This window comes from Cnephaeus nilssonii (genome assembly GCF_951640355.1).
Source record: "Cnephaeus nilssonii genome assembly, chromosome: 2".
Taxonomy (NCBI): domain Eukaryota; kingdom Metazoa; phylum Chordata; class Mammalia; order Chiroptera; family Vespertilionidae; genus Cnephaeus; species Cnephaeus nilssonii.
Window position 1 is genome coordinate 11,360,048 of NC_137073.1, and position 22,980 is coordinate 11,383,027.

The following is a 22,980-nucleotide window of genomic DNA, read 5'->3' on the forward strand; positions in this document are numbered from 1 at the left end:
AGTGGTTGAGCGTGGACACATGAACTAGGAGGTCACAGTTCCCGGTCAGGGCATGTGCCCGAGTTGCAGGCTCGATCCCAAGTACGAGGCGTGCAGGAGGCAGCCAATATCAATGATTCTCTCTCATCCTTGATGTTTCTATCTCTCCCTCTCTCTTTCCCTCTCTCTGAAATCAATAAAAAACACATTTAATAAATCAATAAAAACACCCATGATCTGTTTTTCACAGCCGGCGCCAAGCCCTGGGCATCTCTCAGAGCAAGAGAAAGACCCACCACAAGAAGCGAAAATCTGAGCTGGGGCGCCCTGCTGCCAGCACTGAGATTGCCCCGCTGCACACACCCAGTCCGAGAGCAGGAGGCAACAGGAAGTACCGCGCCTTGAGGCTGGACGCGGACACCTTCTGGGGCTCCAAGTGTTGTACCGGCAGCACAGGGATTATTGATGGGGTCTGCCATGCCTCCAACCGCGAACTGGTGCGCACCAAGACCCTAGAAAAGAACCGCCTGGTGCTCATTGACAGCACACCGAACCACAGCGGGCGAGTCCCACTAGGCCCTGACCCTGGGCCGCAGGGTGGGGGCCACGCCAGCCCCTGAGGAGGAAGAGATTTTAAACAGAAAGTGATCAAAGAAAATTCAGAAAAAGTATGATGAAAGCAGAAAGAAGGCCCAAATCAGCCGTCTTCTCGAGGAGCAGGTCCAGCAGGGCAAGCTGCTTGCGTGCTTCTCTCAAGAACAGGCCAGTGTGGCCCAGCAGATGGCTCTCTGCTGGAGGGCACGGAACTGGAGCTGGAGCTGAGGGAAACCAGGCCCTGAAAGGCAAATGAATCCCCTCCCCTATCTTAGCCCATGTAATGAAGGTGTTCATTGTCCTAAAAACCACACTGAAGAAAAACACCCATGTTCTGCTTGGCTCCAGTTATTCAGGCTAGTGATGCTTATACAGGAAGACATTCTCAGGTTTTCTTTACTCTGCTGCCCTCATTCCCATCCATCCTACTCACAAGACCAACTTGTGGCAACTCCAAAATTGTTAGGGTATAGCTCTAAAAAAGCAAAGCTCTCAATGGCTTCCATGGCTGGAAGACCACGTTCGGGTTGGAAAACAGGCTAGCAATGTAAACGTGAGCAAGTCACTTGACCTCTTAGTATTTCAACATCCTTTTCTCTAAAGTTGGGACAATAATACCTGCATCACAGGATTGTTGTAAAGATTTTTTTTATTGATTGATTTCAGAGGGAGGGAGGGAGGGCGGGAGGGAGGGAGGGAGGGAGGGAGGGAGGGAGGGAGAGAGAAATATGTCAATTTTGTTGTTTCACTTATTAATGCGTTCATTGGTTGATTCCTGTATGTGCCCTGACCGGCACTGGTTACACAGGTGTGCTAGCTTTGTTATAACTCATCAAGCTGTGTACTTATGATCTGTCACTTAACTATGTTACATTTCAATAAAAGGTTTACTAAAAAAGCCTCCTTTCTGTTAAATTGGAGTTTTTCATAATGACTTAGTAAAGGATTAGTGAAAAACAAAGAGTTTGATATGATTTTTCCTTTGCAAGTGATCAGGGTCTTGAGAGTAAGGGGAAACCACTCTAAAATCAGCAGCTTTACTTTGGTATGAATTTGCATTTCTTCATGTTTCGTGATGGTGATCTTTGTCTCACTCATCCTGCTTTACCCTTTACTTCTGGCTTCCTTGGCAATTTCAGTGTATTTCGTTTCTGTTTTGGGAGGTGAAGAGGTTGATTTCAGAATCAAGTGCATCTTTAGGGAGAGAGGGAGGGAGGAAAGGAGAGGAAGAAAGCGGGGGAGAAGAAAGAGGGGGGAGGAATGAGAACAGGGTTTATAGGCCAGGATGTATATAAAGGCCCTGCCATATTCTAGCCCCAATAGACCAGCCATTGAATATGCCCTGAGTTTTCCTGTCCCCAGGATTTTGTTCATATTGTTTTCTCAACCTAAAGTTGCCTCCTTCTTTCCCCTCAACCTGCTAATTCCCACTTTCCTTCAGCGCAGCAGTGTGCCTCCAATGCTAACCACAGGCCCAAACACGCAGCAAATGGTGAATGAATGAAACCACCTTAAAAATGTAAAACAGTCTCTGTGCTGCTGAAACCCCTGCTGATGGTTTCTCCAACCCACCTGGATTTAAATCCACAGGCCTACAAGGACCTGTATGATCTAGAATTGTCTACTTCTATACTATTAATGTCTTGCTCACTTTGCTGATAGCACACAGGCCTTCTCTTTTATTTCTGGAACCTGACCCAGCTCTTTTCTGCTTGAGGGCCTTCACACTTGCGGCTCCCTTTGGCTAGGAGCTGAGAACCTTCCCTAGATGACCTTCTGTATGGCTCCCTCCTTCCTATCCTGTGGATCTCAGCGGAATTGTCACCTTTTGTGAAAGGTCCTGACCTTCCTAATCAAAACAATCTTCCTAACCAATCACTCTAAACAGTCACTTTAATATCTTTATGGTGCTTATTTCAATCTGAAATTATGTTTATTTGTTAATTGACCAGTCCACTATAATATAAATTCCTTGTGAAATTAGGGTCCTTTTCTATTTTGTTCATCACTGCATCCAGTGCCTAGGACACGGCTAGTTCATAACAAATGCTCAATAAACAAGTATTTGTGGAATTAATTATTACATTTTTATTTTGTACAAGGCACTGTCCTAAATGCTTCATGTATACTAAGTAAGTCATTTAATTCTCATAACACCCTATTAAGTCAGTGCCATTATTGTCATTTTACAGCTTGGGTAGACAGAAGCATAGAGGTTAGGATATTTGCCTAAATTCAAACATTAACAAGTGACCAAGCTGGTATTTGAATTCAAAGTCTGACCAACAAAGTTTGCTCTAGTTTCAAAACACAGCAGCTCATCAGCATCACGTGCACTTTTTAAAAAAATATTTTTTTATTGATTTCAGAGAGAGGAAGGGAGAGGGAGAGAGAAACCTCAGAGATGAAAGAGAATCATTGATCCATGCCTCCAGCACGCCCCCTACTGTGCCCTGACCAGGAATCCAACAGCGATCTCCTGGTTCCTACGCTGACGCTCAAACCACGGAGCCACGCCGGCCGGGAACGTGCACGCTTCTAAAAAGTAAACTCTTGGCCCTGAGACTCTGATTCCACTGGTGAGGAGTGAGGCTCGAAATGTGTGAGTAATAAAGGATGACAACGCGCCGCCCGATCGGGGAACGTAGAGGTACCGTACTTCCTTCCCAGGGCACATCGGGCCTGTCCCCGCCCCCTGTGTGGCGCGAAGGCCATTGGGAGTTGTAGTTGTCGGGTGTGGTTTGTCGGCGCCCCGGAAGTGACGTCATACCGCCTTCTTTCCTCTCCGCGTTTCCGCTGTTTCGCGGTGTGACTCGCAGGCTCCACCGGTAGGTATTTCTTGGTCCGCGTGTTTCCAGAAGGAGGGCCGGGGTCGGGGTACGCGAAGGGACGGTGCTGGGTGACGGCCGGGAGGCGGCGGCTCGGGCCCCTTCTCGCGGAGCTTCACTCCGGCTCTCCCGCAGGTCCGGCCGCGCCCGCCGCAGCCCCCAGCGCCGTCGCCATGTCGCGGTTTTTTACCACCGGTTCGGACAGCGAGTCCGAGTCGTCCCTGTCCGGGGAGGAGCTCGTCACCAAACCTGTCGGGGGCAACTACGGCAAACAGTGAGTTGGAGGGCTTGCGTCGTGGTGCCCACTCGGGGAGTGCGGGTTCGCAGGCGTGGGAAGGCCGTGCGTGTGCGGGATGGGGGAGACAGGAGGTGGGAGCGGGGAGGCGGCGAGAGCGGGTTCTGAGGATGTTGATAGTTGGAGGGAGCGGAACAGTGTTGGAGGGACAGCCTTCATGTTTAGGGTGCTGTGAACTGGGAACCCACCGGATAACAAGGGATGTCCGAGAGGTTTCCCGTTGGCCCGGCCTGTTGCATCAGCTTCCCAACTGGCCTCCTTGTCCACAGCCTTTGTACAACCCCAACCTCCCCTCCTCTGTTCGGCACCGGACGCCAAAAGCCATAATTATTCTTGCCACCAAAAAAGCTCCTTGCTGTGGCGCCGCGGGCAGGGACTTAAAACACCTGTTTTATTCCTGGTGTTTACCTCCGCTTAAACGTCCTTCCCCACCCTGCAAATTAATAATTCTTTTCACCCTTTGAAACAGTGGAATGTTGTTTCTCAACTTTCTGTCATACACCATGGCACCATCATCATCTTTGCCACATGCCTGTCTACTGTTTAAAAATATATATTGGAAGGCTCTGGTGGGATCGCTCAGTTGGTTAGAGCCTCCTCCTGATGCACCAAGGTTGCGGATTTGATCCCAGGTCAGGTGAACCAATGAATGCATGAATAGGTGGAACAACAAATCGATGTTTCTCTCAAGTCAATAAACAAGAAAAATAGGTAAATAGATAGATAAAGCATCTGGCATAAGGATGATGTGGTGGGGAGGGGATTTGGGGGAAATTAGTAAGATAGAAGAGAGATATTGATAGCTGAATGCTGTCTGTGGTCTGTTTTCTCGTTACTAAAGAAAAATATGGGTTGCCCACCCTGTGTGGTCTGGCGGTTGAGCATCGACCTATGAACCACGGGATCACAGTTCGATTACCAGTTAGGGCACATGCCTGGGTTGGGGCTCGATCCCCAGTGGAGGCGTGCAGGAGGCAGCTGATCAATGATTCTCTCTCAACAGTGTTTCTGTCTCCCTCTCCATTCCTCTCTGAAATCAATTTTAAAAATTAAGAAAAGAAAAATAACTGGCAGTGGAGGTGTTAAAGCCGCTGAGACTTTCTTTGTCCTCGGCCTCTCACACTCTGGGACACGTTTTTGTAGGACCTAGTTCAGGTACCACCTTCCTGAATACTTGCCCATTCATTCTAGCTAGAGTACCCCTTTCTCAGCTTCTTTCAGTACTTCTAAGTGGCTGTCTTCACTAATTAGTTTTGTGGCATAGTACACAGGCACCTTTGTTTACTTTTGAGAGGATGGAGATCTTTGTGTGTTCCACAACATTTGACAAAAGGCCTTACTTGAAGAAGGCTTAAAAGATTGAGTTGTATATGAGGAGGCTATAAAGAGGAAGGATCAAGTAGGGTGAGTGTGGTACCAATGGCCTAAGTCAGTGGTCGGCAAACCGCAGCTCGCGAGCCACATGCGGCTCTTTGGCCCCTTGAGTGTGGCTCTTCCACAAAATACCACGTGCGGGCACGCACGTACAGTGCAATTGAAACTTCATGGCCCATGCCCAGAAGTCGGTTTTTGGCTCTCAAAAGAAATTTCAATCGTTGTACTGTTGATATTTGGCTCTGTTGACTAATGAGTTCGCTGACCACTGGCCTAAGTTACTCAGTTCTGTCTTCCCCATCTGAGAAAAGAAATGGAGATCACTTGGAAAGACTGGAAATAGAAAGGGAGATTAATGGTCTCTGTTCCTTCAGGCCATTGTTGCTGAGTGAAGATGAAGAAGATACCAAGAGAGTGGTTCGAAGTGCCAAGGACAAGAGGTGAGGCCATGGGGAGCCTCTGGAGCAGTGGCAAATTGGATGGTTGGTGATGGTGAATGTATCCAATATGCAGTTGGTCTCTCAACCCAGGTTTGAGGAGTTGACCAACCTTATCCGGACCATCCGTAATGCCATGAAAATTCGGGATGTCACCAAGTGCCTGGAAGAATTTGAGCTCCTGGGAAAGGCATATGGGAAGGCTAAAAGCATTGTGGACAAGGAAGGTGTCCCCCGGTTCTATATCCGCATCCTGGCTGATCTGGAGGACTATCTTAATGAGGTGTGACTCCTGTGGGTAAGGGGATCTAGAAGGGGATTGTGGACCTGGGGCCTGCTTCTAATCCACTTCCGGGATCATATCTCCTCTTGGTGGTTTGCCCTGTACACAGTGTTTCCCAGAACACAAGGACTAGGGGGATAAAGTAAGGAGAAGGACCTTTTTTAGCCAAGAATTTTAATTGTATTTATTTTTACATTATCTCTTGGTTGTGGTTTTGTACTTTTAGTGGTGATATGTAAAGGGTCTTTTAAAAATAACGTGTAATAAGTAGTACGGATGGTGTGCAGATAGACTAAAAAATGGTGGTAAAGCCTGAAATTTAGGAAATAATATTTAGTCTCAGATTCCTTTCTTCTCTCTACTTTCGTTTAGCTGTGGGAAGATAAGGAAGGAAAGAAGAAGATGAACAAGAACAACGCCAAGGCCTTGAGCACTCTGCGCCAGAAGATCCGAAAATATAACCGAGATTTTGAATCCCATATTACAAATTATAAGCAGGTGGGAGTGTTAGACACAGACTCTGTGAACTGTGGGGACAGTGACCTCATGACTGAGACAAAACTCGCAAATGGGAGATGTGACTAGAGAAGGAGTCGTGACAAGACTAGGGTGGAGAGGTAGTATGGTGTGGAGGTTGGTAGGCATCCTTAATTACTTTCTCATTTATTCCCCTCTCTAAAGAACCCTGAGCAGTCTGCAGATGAAGATGCTGAGAAGAATGAGGAGGATTCAGAAGGTGAGAGAGAAGACCCTTATTGAAAGTGGTTAGGAAGTCTAAAGTTAGCGGTTCCCTTGGCCTGGTTTCTTGGATGTCCTTCAGCCTTGCTCTTCCCACCAGGCTCTTCAGATGGGGATGAGGATGGAGTCAGTGCTGCGGCTTTCTTGAAGAAGAAATCAGAAGCTCCTTCTGGGGAGAGTCGCAAGTTCCTCAAAAAGATGGAGGTCAGAGCCAGGGTTATAATGAGGGGTGATTTGCCTCCCATGGGCCATTCTTAGGAGAAGAAAAGGCTCATAGAACCCTAGGGTTAGGAGGGGTTGGTTTAGTGGAGTCTGGTTTGAGAACAGACTTCCTCTTAGATTAGAGCACTGAGTGCACTGGAATATGGAAAACTAGATTCTGGGGCAAGTCACTACTCCCTGGTCCTGGTGGTCCGATCTAGCTCTTAATACCCTGATTCCATGAAGAACCACTTGTTCTGATCCTGTAAGCCTCTGAACCGTGTGTTATGGGAGCAGAGAGACTCGTCAGTCTCCCCATCTTCTCCCTGCTGACGCTTTTTCCTCTAAGGATGAAGATGAGGACTCAGAAGATTCAGAAGAGGATGAAGAGTGGGACACAGGTTCAACATCTTCTGACTCGGACTCAGAGGAGGAAGAAGGGAAACAGACCGTGCTGGCCTCAAGATTCCTTAAAAAGTAAGAGAAGTGACACCTCGCTACAGTGGGAAGAGGAGGACACCTTTAATCTTCTTGAAGGTGGTTGCTTCTTCCATGGAGTCCTTTCAGGTTGTAGATGCCAGCTGCTCCCTTTTCACAAAGGGGTCTCAAGTACACTAGAGTCAAGTACACTAGTTGGCTAAGCTCACAGAGCTAATGTGCCCTGAGGATTGGGTTTGAAGGCTCCAGAGTCCAGATATTTAATGATGACATTATTGACTACACGTGGACTGAGTGTAAATCTCAGTTGGGCACCGATGAGTTGTGCAATGCTGGACAAGCTATATAACATTTTCAGTCTCTAGTTTCCTCATCTGTAAAATGGGATGGTACTTAACCCCATCTCAAGGAGAGCTGCAGTAGAGAGGTGATACAGAGAAATGGGAGTTCTTGTGATGGTGGCTATTATTATCTTTATTTCAGAGACCTTCTTAGTGTATACCCTAGAACTTAGTATATAGCAAGCCTTCCCGAATTTTACTGGGACAGTCGTAGAATGGGAAAGGATTCTGATTTGGATTCTGGTCTCAGCCGTTAGTCTTTTATTTAGTAGCTATACAACTTGGGGTAAGTTACTTAACCTCAGGTTTCAGTTTGCTCCTTTGAAGTCAGAGTGGTGCCTGCCCCTTTGTACTACAAATGAGTCAAATACCAAGCTCTAGTAAACACTGCTCATTTATTTATTTTTCATTGATTTTAGAGAAAGGAAGGGAGAGGGAGAGAAAGAAACACTCTTCCACTCATCGATCAGTGCTCCTGCACTTTCTCTACTGGGGATGGAGCCCGCAACCCTGGAATGTGCCCTGACCAGGAGTCAAGCCAAGACCTCAGGGCTCAACCACTGAGCAACACTGACTGGGCAACAATGCTCTTTTAGTACGCAGAACTGTTGCTGCTTTTTGTGTTGCTTTTCTGCTTTTAAAAGTTGGCATTAATGCTGCTTCAGTGAGTAGGGAGTTCCCTGACACTAGGGGGGCCTAGATACAGGCTTTTTTTTTTTTCGATATATTTTGTTGATTTTTTACAGAGAGGAAGGGAGAGGGATAGAGAGCCAGAAACATCGATGAGAGAGAAACATCGACCAGCTGCCTCCTGCACACACCCCCACCGGGGATGTGCCCGCAACCAAGGTACATGCCCCTGACCAGAATCAAACCCGGGACCCTTCAGTCCGCAGACCGACGCTCCATCCACTGAGCCAAACCGGTTTCAGCTAGATACAGGCATTTTGTTGAGAAGCTTTTTTTTTTATTGTTGAAAGGATTACATATCTCTCCTTTCCCCCATTGACCTCTTCCCCAGCCGTGCCCATCACCTGCTGTCTCTGTTCACGGGGAGGAGCTGTTTTCACTGTGTGCCTCAGGGAACACCGGTCAGTCTGGGAAGCGTTGCACATCTGATCTCCTTTTACTCAAAACACTGCTAACACCGTGTGTGGGTCTGTCTCACACCACCCAGTTCTCCAGCTCTCTGGACACCAACTAGGTGTGTTCAACCATTCAATCCAGTTCTGACACTAACTACCCAGAATTAGTATAGACCTCACAAGTTAAGGGCTCAGTCCCACAAGACTGCCCACTTCAGACACCAGTTGCAAGTCCCAAGTTGGGCACCTGTACTTCTGACCAACCAGCTATAAATTCAAAGTTCCCACAATCCCTTCCTCAGGTTCAGAAACATACTAGAAAGACTCATAAAACTTAGGAAAGCCTTTTTACTAGCCTCCAACTAATCAGCCTAAGATTTGTTCCCAGGTCAGTGTGGACAGAGCAGTTAGTGTCAGAGAACAACTACATTTCTTATGGATTCTCTGGGAAACCTTAGAGCTTAGCGGTGGAGCAACATGACAGGCGATTCCTGTGTCTGCAGAGGCTTGGTCCCTCTGCCTTATTAGACCAGGCCATATTGTTCCCTTCATAAGAGTTTCTTGGTGTAAAATGGTGACGTACCTTGGAAAGTCGTCCAGCAGATTCAGTGCTTAGTGGTCCTTGTGGTTATGGTTAACTTTAGGTCATTCTTGTAGAGTGTAGCTTGGATGCAGGACTCTGCAGAGGAAAGGATCTTCGTGGGAGGAAGAAGCCTTAGGGAGAAGGGGACTGGTCTTTGATTTCCTTCGTCTCCCGGCAGAGCCCCGGCCACAGAGGAGGACAAGAAGGCTGCTGAGAAGAAACGGGAGGACAAAGCCAAGAAGAAGCACGATAGGAAGTCTAAGCGCTTGGATGAGGAGGAGGAGGACAATGAAGGCGGGGAGTGGGAAAGGGTCCGAGGTGGAGTGCCCCTCGTGAAGGTGAGAATTTTAGAATTAAAATTAATTGGGAAACAGTTTGGAAGAACATACAGGCCCAGTCTGGTTGGGTAGGGAGAACAGTTAAGGCAAGAACGGATTCCTTTTGGCTTGCACATGACAGGATCTGTGTTGCCTAGGAGAAACCAAAAATGTTTGCCAAGGGAACTGAGATCACCCATGCTGTTGTCATCAAGAAACTGAATGAGATCCTGCAGGCACGAGGCAAGAAAGGAACTGATCGGTGAGATTCATGGACCCAGGTTGTGGGACTTCAGGGTGAAGGCTCTGTAAGACACAGGGTAGAGGTTGATGCATAAATAGTGCTGTTTCTGTTTGAAATTTATAAAGGAGAAGCAGGTGTACAGGAGGTAAGGATGGGGTATTAGGAATGAGGCTGCCTTGTCCAAAGGCAGCATGCTGTATGACAGGATGAGATTTCTGACTTGTCTTTGATGCCTCACCCTGTTCTGGACCCTCTAGTGCATCCCAGATTGAGCTGCTACAGCTGCTGGTTCAGATTGCTTCTGAAAACAACCTTGGGGAGGGTGTCGCCATTAAGATCAAGTTCAATATCATTGCCTCTCTCTACGACTACAACCCCAACCTGGCTACATACATGAAGGTGAGGGCAATAAAGAGCGTTCCAGGGCTGAGCTGGTGGACTAGGGGAAGGTGCCTAGTGCCTTAAAACTCAAGGGCTGTGGCTCTAGCTGGTTTGGCTTAGTGGATAGAGCGTCAGCCTGTGGACTGAAGGGTCCTGGGTTCGATTCCAGTTAAGGGCACATGCCTGGGTTTCAGACTTGGTCCCCGGTGGGAGGCGTGCAGGAGGCAGCCGATCAACGATTCTCATCTTTGATGTTTCTATCTTTCCCTCTCACTTCCTCTCTGAAATCAATAAAAATATATTTTTTTAAAAAACCACCTCAAGGGCTGTGGAAAGAGTCTTAGTAGTTGAAGGTTTTGTGCATTTTGGTGAAGGGGCTTTTGCAAGGCACCTGCTCATTCCCCCTGCACACCTCTGACTGCCATCTGGTCTCTTGGCAGCCCGAGATGTGGCAGAAGTGCCTGGATTGCATCAATGAGCTGATGGACATCCTGTTTGCAAATCCCAACATCTTTGTTGGAGAGAACATTCTGGAAGAGAGTGAGAACCTGCATAATGCTGACCAGGTAAAGAGAGGAATTGGCAGGCTAATGGGAGATGTGTATGTTGTCTGCTTTGAGAATGCTTGGTGGAAATAACGATTGAAGTTTGGACTGAGGTATGGGCTGGTGGTTTACTACTCCTCTACCTTTTCAGCCACTGCGTGTCCGTGGCTGTATCCTAACTCTGGTGGAACGGATGGATGAAGAATTTACCAAAATAATGCAAAATACTGACCCTCACTCCCAAGGTAAGCCTGAGCAAGCCTGGGCGTCAGTGAGAGGAAATGTGCAAGAACAAAAACTAAGGATTATACTAAAAGAGCCTTTGGAAAGCCAGTTTTTTCCCTAGAGCATTCACTCTGGAGGAGGACTCTGGCGGGCCTGAGATACTGGGTCCTCCTCCCATAAGTTCTGATTCAGTAGGGCTGAGTGGGGCCTTAAATTTGCATTTCTAACATGTTTCTAGGTGGTGCTATTGGTCTGGGAATTACACTTTCAGAATAATTGGGGTATGGCCTCTGCGCTTTTGGCTTGTTTAGCTTGGATCAGGGACATTGGGGTGCGGAAAATACAGGACATTTCCAGAGTAAAATGTGAATGCCCACGTGTGCCCACTGAGTCAAGGGTGTTGCGGCTCGACGCCTTCATGGAGTTTACATTCAGTGCTGGGGGACGGCAGTAAACCTATGGTCTTTCCAAATAAACAAATGAGGTAATTTTAGGTGATGAAAACTGTGAATTAGAAATTCAAATTGGGGCCTGAGATGGAGCCTGGAAGAGGAGTAGTTTTAGATAATGGTTGAACAGATCATCCTTAGGTAGAGGCCATATGAGGTGAGATCGGGATGAGAGTGGTGGGGGGGAGTTAATCGGGGGAGGAATTAGCAGAAGAGAACACCTAACAGGAGGAACAGAAAGTGAGCTTGGTGTGTACCAGGACAGAATCTGATGGGTGCGGAAAACACATAGGCAACTGGATTGGTCAGGGGCAGATGACTGAGAAAGCCTGGGTGCCTGGCTGAGCTGAGGGAGGTGCTCTCCCTGCCAGAGTACGTGGAGCACCTGAAGGATGAGGCGCAGGTGTGTGCCATCATTGAGCGTGTGCAGCACTACCTGGAAGAGAAGGGGACTACTGAGGAGATCTGTCGTGTCTACTTGAGGCGCATTCTCCACACCTACTACAAGTTTGATTACAAGGCCCATCAACGGCAGCTTACCCTCCCTGAGGGCTCCTCTAAGGTGAGTGCTTGGCCAAGAGGGAGAGGGACATGTCTGTCTGTCCTACATATCTATCAGGTGTTGGCAAACCTTCCATTCCCTGTTAACTTCCAGAAGTGGAGCAGGGAGGGAAAATGGGAACTAGGGCGAGGCTGGGTAGAATCTCATATTTGGTTGCTAATGCCTAAGCCATTTAGACCCATCGTCTTTTTCTGTACCTCCTCTTCCCCTCACCAAACAATAACATCACCCCGCTCCCCTGCCCCCCAGTCTGACCAAGATCAGGCAGAAAATGAGGGCGAGGATTCAGCTCTGCTGATGGAGAGACTTTGCAAGTACATCTATGCCAAAGACCGCACAGACCGAATTCGCACGTGCGCCATCCTCTGCCATATCTACCATCATGCCCTGCACTCCCGCTGGTACCAAGCTCGTGACCTCATGCTTATGAGCCACCTACAAGACAACATTCAGCACGCAGACCCTCCAGTACAGGTAGGATGAGGAGATGCTCTGGCTTTAGTGGCAAAGGGAAGACCAGGCCAGGTCCCGATTGGGGCAGAGTGGCTCAATCAAATTAGTCACTTTGGCTAATTCAGATATAAGTAAACCTTTGGTCTTTCCCAGTTGCCAGCATTCTTTGATCCTCCCGCATATTAACATTTTATTGTACTGGTCCAACAGCATTAGAGTCCTCTGGGATAGAGATTTGGGTTCAACTAACATTTATTATTCCTACAATGTGTCTACTTCGGAACATTAGGTGATCATCTTGTTTTAAAAAGGTGAAAAGAACTATTTAAGAAGTTGTCAAACCAATTGGAAGACGGATCCAAATGTAGTGTGATGTGTTGGGACACAACAGTGGAGCAACTAATTTTGTGTGTGTGGCCGTATTGTGAGGACATTTAAAGCTGTGTCTTTAAATGTGTGCTTAAAATAATTAATATTCATGTGGTGAACCTTTCTGATGGCAGTTTTTAGCACTTTCATTTGTTCTTTTTTACTTCATTGTATGAATCTTTTTCTTTTCAATTACAATTTACTTTTATATTAGTTTCAGGTGTACAAAGTGTTTCCCCTGATAATTCTGGTGCCACCTGGCACCATACATAGTTGTTAAAAGATTATTGATTATATGTCCTCTGATGTACTTTACATCCCTTGACTATTTTGTAACTACCAATCTGTATTTATCAATCCCTTCACCTTCACCCAGTTCCCTAATCCCCCTCCCCTGTGGCAACCATCAGTCTTCTCTATACCTATGTACCTATTTCTGGTTGGTTGGTTGGTTATATTGTTCTTTAGATTCCACTTATAAGTGAAATCACATGGTATTTGTCTTTCTCTGACTGATTTTACTTCTCTTAATACTTTCTAGGCCCATCCATACAGTCACAAATGATAAAATTTTCTTTTTTGTGTCAGAGTAACATTTCATTGTATAAATGTGCCACAGCTTTTTTTATCTGCTTGTCTATTGATGGACACTTGGGCTCTTTTCATAGCTTGGCTTTTGTAAATAATGCTGCAATGAACATAGGGGTGCATATATTCTTTTGAAGTAGTGTTTTGGGTTTCTTCTGATATATTCTCGGAAGTTGAGTCACTAGATCGTAAGGCAGTTCCATTTTAAATTTTTTGAGGAACCTCAAAAATCTGCATTCCCACCAACAGTGCACTAGGTTTCCCTTTTTCCAGATCCTCTCCAACACTTGTTGATTTATTGATGGCAGCCATTCTGACAGTTAGGAGGTGATATCTCATTGTGGTTTTAATTTGCATTTCTCTGATGATTAGTAATGTTGAGCATCTTTTCATGTCTTTTGGCCATCTGTATGTCTTGTTTGGAGAAGTGTCTATTTAGGTCCTTTGCCCACTTTTAAATTGGATTGTTTGGTTTTTTGGTGTTGAGTTGTATGAGTTCTTATAAATTTTGGATATTAATCCCTTATTAGATGTATCACTGGTGAATATGTTCTCGTTCAGTGGGTTGACTTTTCATTTTATTGATGCTTTGCTGTGTAAAAACTTTTTAGTTTGATGTGATGTAGTCCCATTTGTTTATTTAGTCTTTTTTTTCCCTTTCCCAAGAAGATATATCAGAAAAAATATTACTAAGAGAAATGTCCAAGATTTTGTTGCCTATATTTTCTTCTAGGATTTTTATAGTTTGAGGTCTTACATATAAGTCTTTAATTCATTTTTAGTTTATTCTTGTGTATGGTGTAAGAAGGTGGGGCAGTTTCGTTTTGTGCACGTATCTGTCCAACACCATTTATTGAATAGACTGTTTAGCCCCATTGTATATTCTTGCCTCTTTTGTTGAATATTAATTGGCTACAAAGGTGTGGGTTTATTTCTGGACTCTCTATTCCGTTGATCTATATCTGTTTTTATGTTTTGATTACAAGTTCTTGATCTATTTTTGTTTTGATAGATTGCTGGTGTATTTCCAGTTTTTCGTTTGTTGTTTTTTTAATATATTTTATTGATTTTTTACAGAGAGGAAGAGAGAGGGATAGAGAGTTAGAAACATCGATCAGCTGCCTCTTGCACACCCCCTACTGGGGATGTGCCCGCAACCAAGGTACATGCCCTTGACCGGAATCGAACCTGGGACCCTTGAGTCCGCAGGCCGACGCTCTATCCACTGAGCCAAACCGGTTTTGGCTGATTACAAGTTCTTGATCTATTTTTGTTTTGATAGATTGCTGGTGTATTTCCAGCTTTTAAATGAAGCTGCTGTGAACAATAATGTGGAGTCTTTGTGTGGATATGTTTGCTCTTGGGTAATACTTAAGAGTAGAATTGCTACATCATAGTGTAGGTGTATGTTTAGTTTTATTAGAAACTGAGGTGTGGTTGGTTATGTCATTTTATATTCCTACCAGTAATGTGTGAGTATTCCTTGTTAATGTTTTATATTGTAGGTCTTTTTTAATTTTAGCCATATTGGTGATTGTGTAATGGAATCCCATGGTGTTCGTTTGTATTTCCCCAAAAACTCTTAAAATTGATTTTGTTGTTGTTGATTTGTCCTTTATATGTCTTCTTTCACAAAATGTCTGATCAACTTTTGCTTATTGTTTTTGTTTGTTTGTCTTTGCTTTAATTCTCACCCGAGGATATTGATTTTCAGGGAGAGTGGAAGGGAAGTGGAGAGATAGAAAGAGAAACATTGATGCCAGACACATCAATGGGTTGTCCCCTCTCCCCCCACATGCCCTCCCGGCCGAGCCGAGTCTCGAGCCTGCAACGGAGGTATGTGTCCTTGACCGGAATTGAACCCTCCACCTTTCGGTCTGCAAGCTGATGCTGTGACCACTGAGCCCAACTGGCTAGAGCAACTTCTGCCTATTGCTTTTAAAGATTGGATTGTTTGTCTTTTCATTATTGAGTTGTAGGAATTCTTTATATATCCTGGATGCCAGTCCTTTGTCAGGTCAGAGTTTTCCAAATAATCTTCCATTTTGTGCTTTGCCTATTCGTTTTCTTAACCATTCCTTTTGGTGTTGTTTGGCTTACCAGTTTTTTTGTTTATGGTTATTTTCTGGGTCCTAGTGACAGAACCCTTTGCCTACTTGCAATTCATGAAGATAGTCTTTTCCTTTTCTTTTTTTTAAGTTCTGAATGGTTTTAGCTTTCACATTTAAGTCTGATTTTTGCCTGTGGTGTGAAGTCAGGGTCAGAGAGGCTGTCCGCATTGTATTGCTTTGGTGCCTTTGTGGAATACTGCTTGGCCCTTAAAGTGTGAGTGTGTTTCTGGGCTCTCTCTTCTGTCCCATTCATTCATGTTTTTGTCTGTCTTTATGCCATTCTCACCCTTTGCACTCGCTTGCTTTTTTCTCGATTCCTTTATTCTAATGCTAACCGTGTTGAGTCACACTCGACATCCGAGTGCAAAAGGCTAATGCTGTCTTGATTGCTGTGCCTTTAGAGTAACTCTCAAAGTCAGGGATGTGAGTCTGCCATCTTTTTTTTTTTTTTTTTTTTTTAATGATTTGGATATTTTGTGATCTTTGCATTTCCACATAAATTTTAGAGTCAGCTTGTCAGTTTCTTCAAAAACACCTGCTGGGATTTTATCGAATCTATAAAACAATTTTAGGAAAATTCACATGTTAAGTAAACATTGAACCTTTCAGTCTTACATGTTATCTCTTCATTTATTTTCTTCAGTTTCTCTCTGCAAAGTTGGAAGTATTAGACATCTTTTTAAAAATTTTTCCCAAATATCATGTGATACTTGACACTTTTGTAAATGTAATTTTTAAAAAATTTTTCATTTTCCAGTTGTTAACTACCAGTGTATCCTACCATTTTGCTAAATTCACTTAGCTCTAGTACAGTCATGCGCTGCTTAATGAGGGGAATACATTCTAAGAAATGCGTTGTTGGGTATAATGTTAGCTGTAGTATTTTGGTCAGTATCCTTTCTCAGATTGATCCACGTTCAATGAAAATTTATGTCAAAACAGATAGTGAATTCTGTCAAAAGCTTTTTCTGCATCTATTGAAATGATAAAGTTAATTTCTCCTTTGTTCTGTTCATTTGGTGAATAACCATGGTTTTAGATTTTTATATAAGCCTTTCATTCCTGAGATATATCCTACTTGGTCAAGATTTATTATCTCTCTTAAATGTTGCTAGATTCTGTTTACTAATAATTTTTAAGGCTCTTTGCATCTGTTTATGACTGATACTAACCTCTGTGTGTTTGCTATTATTAATACTTAGTCTTTCCCCCCTTAAAAAAGTCTGTGTTGCTTACAATCTAAACTTCTTAATTAGTGGCAAGTCCATTGTTCAGTTGCCGAGGTCAGAAACTTTGGCATCATCCATGATTCTTGTTTTTCTCTCACATACTACATCTGCTTCCCCAGCCATTTCTGTTCAAAATCCTTATCTGACCACTTACCGCTTTCACTGCTACCCTCTGGTCTAAGCCACCATCATCTTGGTCTCTCTCTGCTTCTGACCTTCAGGCTCTTCTTTAAAAAAAAAAAAACAACTATTGTGGGGTTTTTTTTTACATATGTTCCTTTTTTCTCCCGCTTCTAGCCCACCCCCCGAAGGCTATTCTTTTTTTTCTTTTTTTTTAATATACAGTGTTGTTGTTGTTTTTTAAATATATTTTATTGATGTTTTTTACAGAGAGGAAGGGAGAGGGAGAGAGAGTTAGAAACATCGATGAGAGAGAAACATCGATCAGCCGCCTCCTGCACTGATCGATGTACTATATAAATTTACATAGTACTTTTTTTCTGCCTGGCACTCCCACTGGGGGATGTGCCTGCAACCAAGGTAATGCCCTTGACCAGAATCGAACCTGGGACCCTTCAGTCCACAGGCTGACGCTCTATCCACTGAGCCAAATCGGCCAGGGCCCGAAGGCTATTCTTAATACAGTGGCCAAAGTAGCCATATTAAATTAAGTCAGATTATATCATTTATTTGCTCAAAACCTTCCCATGGTTTTCCATCTTAAAATTCTTAACCTGGCTTACATGGCTGTGTGCTTGCTCATCCTCTGGCTTATGATCACATCTTTTTTATAGCTGTGGCCATTTCACATTCCTGTTGCTCATGTACACCTGGCACAACTCTTGCACATGGCCTTTGCCTTTGCTTTTGCTTTTTTCTACAGTGCTCTTCTCCCAGTTATCTGTAGGGCTTGCTCCCTCTTTTTCTATTAGGTATTTATTTAAACATTCCCATCAAATGTGGCCTTCCCTAGTTATCCTATATAAAATTGTGAGCTCTCACCACTACCACCACCACATAAACTCCCTTAATTTCCGCCTCTGGTTTATTTTTCTCCTTAGCACGAGTCCCACCTGTCTATTGTGGTTCTTTCTCTTCCACACCCTATCCCTAGAATGGAAGTTCTGTGGTGGAGCAGGGACTTGGCTATTTTGTTCTCAGTCCCATCCTGTTGCCTAGTGCTTAACCACATCAGTGTATCATTCGTTGACTCTTTGTGTATTTGTTGAATGAATGAACAACTTGGAATGACTTGCACTGTATCTGTCACCTCTAAGTGCATCATTCTTTGCTCCCAGATCCTGTACAACCGCACCATGGTGCAGCTGGGCATCTGTGCCTTCCGCCAAGGCCTGACCAAGGATGCTCACAATGCCCTGCTGGACATCCAGTCAAGTGGCCGGGCCAAGGAGCTCCTGGGTCAGGGTCTGCTGCTGCGCAGCCTCCAAGAGCGCAACCAGGAGCAGGAGAAGGTGGAGCGGCGCCGGCAGGTGCCCTTCCACCTGCACATCAACCTGGAGCTGCTGGAGTGTGTTTATCTGGTGTCTGCCATGCTCCTGGAGATCCCCTACATGGCCGCCCATGAGAGTGATGCCCGCCGACGCATGATCAGCAAGCAGTTCCATCACCAGCTGCGGGTGGGCGAGCGACAGCCCCTGCTGGGTGAGTATGAGGCTCTGCAGTGGAACAAACTTCACTTCTTTCTTCCTTGATTACTTTTTTTTTTTTTTAAGTTTTTTTATTTCAGAGAGAGAAAGGGAGAGGGAGAGATGGAAACATCAATGATGAGAGAGAATTAATTGGTTGACTGCCTTCTGCACACTCCCTACTGGGGATCAAGCCCACAACCTGGGCATGTGCCCTGACTGGGTATTGTACCGTGACCTCCTGCAGATCAGCCAGGCTGTTCGTTGATTACTTTTAATAAAAGGATTAAGAGAAGCTAAAGGGAATAATTTGATTCCATTTGATTTAATGACATCTTCATAAATAACCTTAAGGCATCATTTTTTTTTTCCCCAAATGTAGTCCCTTATTCAGTCTGGGCCGCCACAAAGACAGAAAGCGCAGGATTATTTTTCTTTCGCATCCCAGTGCAATTAAGGCATCATTTTTACTTAATAGTTTCTGTAATGTCTCGCCATGGGATACATTGTTCTGTTTTACAAATTAAGCTCCCTGCTTTCTGTTATTCTCCATTTCAGTCTGCTTGTCAGCCTTATCTTTCTATAGAATTTATAATGCCATACACCCCCACACCTTTAGAGGTTCTTCATTGCCTACAGAATAAAGCTCACTCTCCTTAGTCACTAAATCAAACTCATGACCTGTTTCCAGTGGTATTTCTTATTTAATATAAATTTACATAGTACTTTTTTTCTGCTTGGCACTGTAAAAATAATTTATATACTCTTTATTACTAATAACTCTGTAATATAAATACTATTATTACCCCCTTTTTCTTGATTAAGAAACTGAGGCACGGAAGTTAAGTGACTTGCCTAACTTTAACATAGCTAATATGTGCCTCTCTAACCTTTTTTCCTTTTTCCCCTTCATACACGTTATTTTTTAGCCAACCAATTAGACCCTTGGCATTCAAGAATCTAACATTGGCCCCTCTAATCACTTCTGAAAGATCTGATCCATCAATCCAGCAGTTGAGTGAGTTGTGATTTCACTGGGACAGGAATTTGAATTGTGCCCTTCCAGTGGGGTGGAAGGACTTAGCAAGTGAGTCAGGCTTACTGTTCACAGCTGCATCCCTTTATAGATTTGTCCTCTGCTGGTTGTGTGTGTGGTCCTGTTGAAGTGCAGGTGCCCCTTAGGCAGATTTTGTTTGGCTTCTGTAGTGATACTTGCTTTAATTGGACATTTCCAGTGAAAGCCTGTGTTTCCAGCATCTCTTAGGGCTCTCCAGTTCACCACAGTTCCTACCATTGTGCGTCAGTCAGTGCCTGCAATGGAGCCAGAAGCCAGTTTCTATCTCAGCTCTACACTACTGCTTTTTTGTAGAGAAATATTCTTTGAACCTCTAACCTTGCCTCATTTTCAGAAGTGATCAAATGGAAGCTAACACAAAAGGGTTGTGTTTCTTTGTCTATACTTAGCCCTATTCATACGTTTCTACCTGGGCCTAAACCGTGAACATGCTTAAGCTTGTTGTCCCTGTTTTAGGTTTTGCCCTGCTCCTGGTTCCCTTCATCTGCCGTCCATTTCCAGTCTTGGAGCTTTTACAATTCATTGTCTACCGTGAATTTCAGCTACTCTTGTTTGCCATTTCTATCTTCCTGGCTTGTTTCTCACAACTATATTTTGGGGGCCCAAGTCCATCAGCATATCAAACCCATGATTTATTAGAATTTAAATTTAAAGTGAAGCTAAATTTTTTTAAGAAAAGGAGTGAGCCATTTTAAAGAAAAATAAACTGATAACAGTGTGATATATAGTATGGCAAAAATCATGAAGGTGGTATAAGAAGGAAGGAAGTTGGACAACTACCATTCCAGTTGAGATGTTAATTTTTTTAGGTCAAGGATCCTTATAAGAATCTGATGAAAACTATGGACCCTTTTTCTAGGATAATACACATAAGGATACACAAAGCAATTTGTCAACATTTTCAAGGAGATCACTAGTTCCCTAAGCACATCATGGACTGATGTAGTCTAAATCTAAATCAACTTATTCTGATGGCACAGGACTTGTACAATCACCTGGCTATTTAGTGGAGAGATGGGAAGGTCTCCAGGCTGGTTGTTGGCTCTCCCGGCCTGTGTTCCTCCTTGAACAGTGCTTGCTCGTGGGGGCCAGAACCCTGGTGCCAGGTTTCCTAGTCCCTGCCTCATTCCCAACCTTTCAGGCCCCCCTGAATCAATGAGGGAACATGTGGTCGCTGCCTCTAAGGCTATGAAGATGGGTGACTGGAAGACCTGCCACAGTTTTATAATCAATGAGAAAATGAATGGCAAAGTGTGGGACCTTTTCCCTGAAGCTGACAAAGTCCGAACCATGCTGGTGAGGTGAGCCGAGGGGAAGTGTGGTGGGTGGGGAATAAAGGACTGGTCGGTCTCCTTCCCTGAAGCTCTGTTCTTTATCCCATAGGAAGATCCAGGAAGAGTCACTACGGACCTACCTCTTCACCTACAGCAGTGTCTATGACTCCATCAGGTAGGTGAGCCCTGAGGAAGCAGAGCAGCCCCAGCTTGGTGGGCACAGATCCTAGTTGCTCCCCGTCTTCTTTTTTTTGTTTGTTTTTTGTTGTTGTTTTGCGTTATTTTATTTTGCTCTTTCCAGTCTGAAGCTACTATCATGGGCATTTAGTTATACAAATGACACTTACAAAAAAATAAAAGACCAAGACACCCAGAGTGAGATGCATGGCGGACAGGGGGGTTGGGGGACTGGCAGGGGTGCGGCTGGGAGCCAAGGGTCAGGGATGGGTGTCTCCTCACAGGAGGGTGACACCCGGCTTCGTCCCACCCCGAGACCCAGAATCCAGTCAGACAAGGAGCACCAATCTGCCCGCTGGAAGCTCTGGCTGGGCGGGCAGGGGGCGGGGCCAGTGAGCATCCCAGGAGGTGGAGGCAGGTTCTGGGTTTGGGGAGGTGCCCTCCCACCATGGAGCATGGACACCGAGGCCTGGAGATGCTGCCCGAGGCTTGCCTGCGCCACCTCCAACAATGACATTTCATTAAAAAAATACTGATTTGGTCATTTTCTGCTTCCAGTTGGCCAGGGTGAGAGGCAGGAGCAGGGTCCCCGGAGCACAGGGGTGCACAGGGCGGGGCTGCTCCGTGCGGAGGGGACAGGTGACGGGCACCAGCTTCAGCCCCGGCCCTGCAGGTGATCCTCCTGATGCAGGGCTGGTGCCCCGAGGGGCCACTGAAGGGCTTGTGCCAAAGGCCCGGCTGCTGGGAAGTTGGGGGGGAACCTCGACTGGGGAGGCGGTGCCCAAGATTCCAGTTAAACCCCCGCCACACCCAGGGCTCTAGCCCCCACTGCCCTCAGCCACTTTTCCCCCGTCTTCTATCTCCCCAGCATGGAGACACTGTCTGACATGTTTGAGCTGGACCTACCCACTGTACACTCCATCATTAGCAAGATGATCATTAATGAGGAGTTGATGGTAAGGGCCAGGAATGGTAAATGGGCAGGTGAGTCGTGGGGAGTTTGGATGGAGGGGTCTGATCTGTGTCATGTCCCTATCTCTGGATCATTCCCATCAGGCCTCCTTGGACCAGCCAACGCAGACAGTGGTGATGCACCGCACGGAGCCCACTGCCCAGCAGAACCTGGCTCTGCAGCTGGCGGAAAAGCTGGGCAGCCTGGTGGAAAACAATGAGCGCGTGTTTGACCACAAGCAGGGCACCTACGGTGGCTACTTCCGAGGTAAGTGGTTCCATCCCCTTTGCTCTCCCAGCGTCCTGGCTCCCTTCCTCTCTCCCCCCTGGCATTCACTCCCTCCCCTTCCCATCTCTCTCCTGCAGATCAGAAGGATGGCTACCGCAAAAACGAAGGCTACATGCGCCGGGGTGGCTACCGCCAGCAGCAGTCTCAGACAGCCTACTGATCACTTCTGTCCCCACGGCTTAGACCATTCAACAACCTTTAAGTCCTAAACCACACCCCAGTCATTAAAGGTCTATTTAAACTGGTTATAGTTCCCGTTTGCCTGCATGTCGCCACAGAGGTGTGTTGGCAGTTCATTTGCTAATTTTATTTCTTAGCTTCTAACGTATGACAGGCACAAGGCAGAAATAACTTGTACCTATCTCTGACTTCAAAGAGCTTGCTGCTCTTTTGCATTTAACAGAAAATTGTAGCAATGTGATAAGTTATAACCGGTGTGAAGGAAAGGCGGTGGATACATCGAGCAGGGTATGACTGTGGGGCATAAATATCAGAGAACAAAACGGAGTAGGCAGTAGTGATGGCTGGTCCTTGCAGGTGGATGGGTGGTGGTGCACCATCAGGAAAAGGAGAGTTTGCCTAAACCTGTGTGAAGTTGGTCCTTGGACCAGTGTGGGCCTGCAATTAGTCTGTGACCAAACAGGCACCACAGTTAAGTATAGGCGCTGAGAAACCGCCATTATCACAACAGGGAAGCATGTGATTTTGTACCTAATTTGTGTACTGTTTTCAAAAGTATTGATTTACAGTAGATTGGAAGCTTTTTTAAAAGAACCCACCATGTTTGAGAAGCATTGATGTAGGCAAAGGAATAAGAGCAAGTGCAAAGGACAGTGTGGTTTTTATTAAAGTGTATGCGTAGAGGACAAAGACTTTAAATACTTCAGACTTTTGGAAACAAAATTCACAAGTGGATCCA

General features: G+C 45.3%; 1 protein-coding gene across 1 annotated transcript; it reads left to right on the forward strand.

Annotated features, from left to right (window-relative positions):
* The first annotated feature begins 3,342 nt into the window (after positions 1-3,342).
* On the forward strand, positions 3,343-22,307 carry LOC307105696 (eukaryotic translation initiation factor 3 subunit C). The gene is made up of 21 exons (XM_079781610.1): positions 3,343-3,401; positions 3,537-3,675; positions 5,445-5,510; positions 5,601-5,790; positions 6,163-6,288; positions 6,472-6,526; positions 6,629-6,732; positions 7,079-7,206; positions 9,355-9,514; positions 9,652-9,755; positions 9,995-10,136; positions 10,559-10,684; positions 10,815-10,908; positions 11,709-11,899; positions 12,149-12,373; positions 17,948-18,311; positions 20,512-20,671; positions 20,754-20,819; positions 21,690-21,777; positions 21,878-22,040; positions 22,139-22,307. Exons 2-21 carry the CDS (start codon positions 3,575-3,577, stop codon positions 22,219-22,221), a joined length of 2,736 nt encoding a protein of 911 aa, XP_079637736.1. The 5' UTR covers positions 3,343-3,401; positions 3,537-3,574; the 3' UTR covers positions 22,222-22,307.
* Positions 22,308-22,980: the final 673 nt, after the last annotated feature.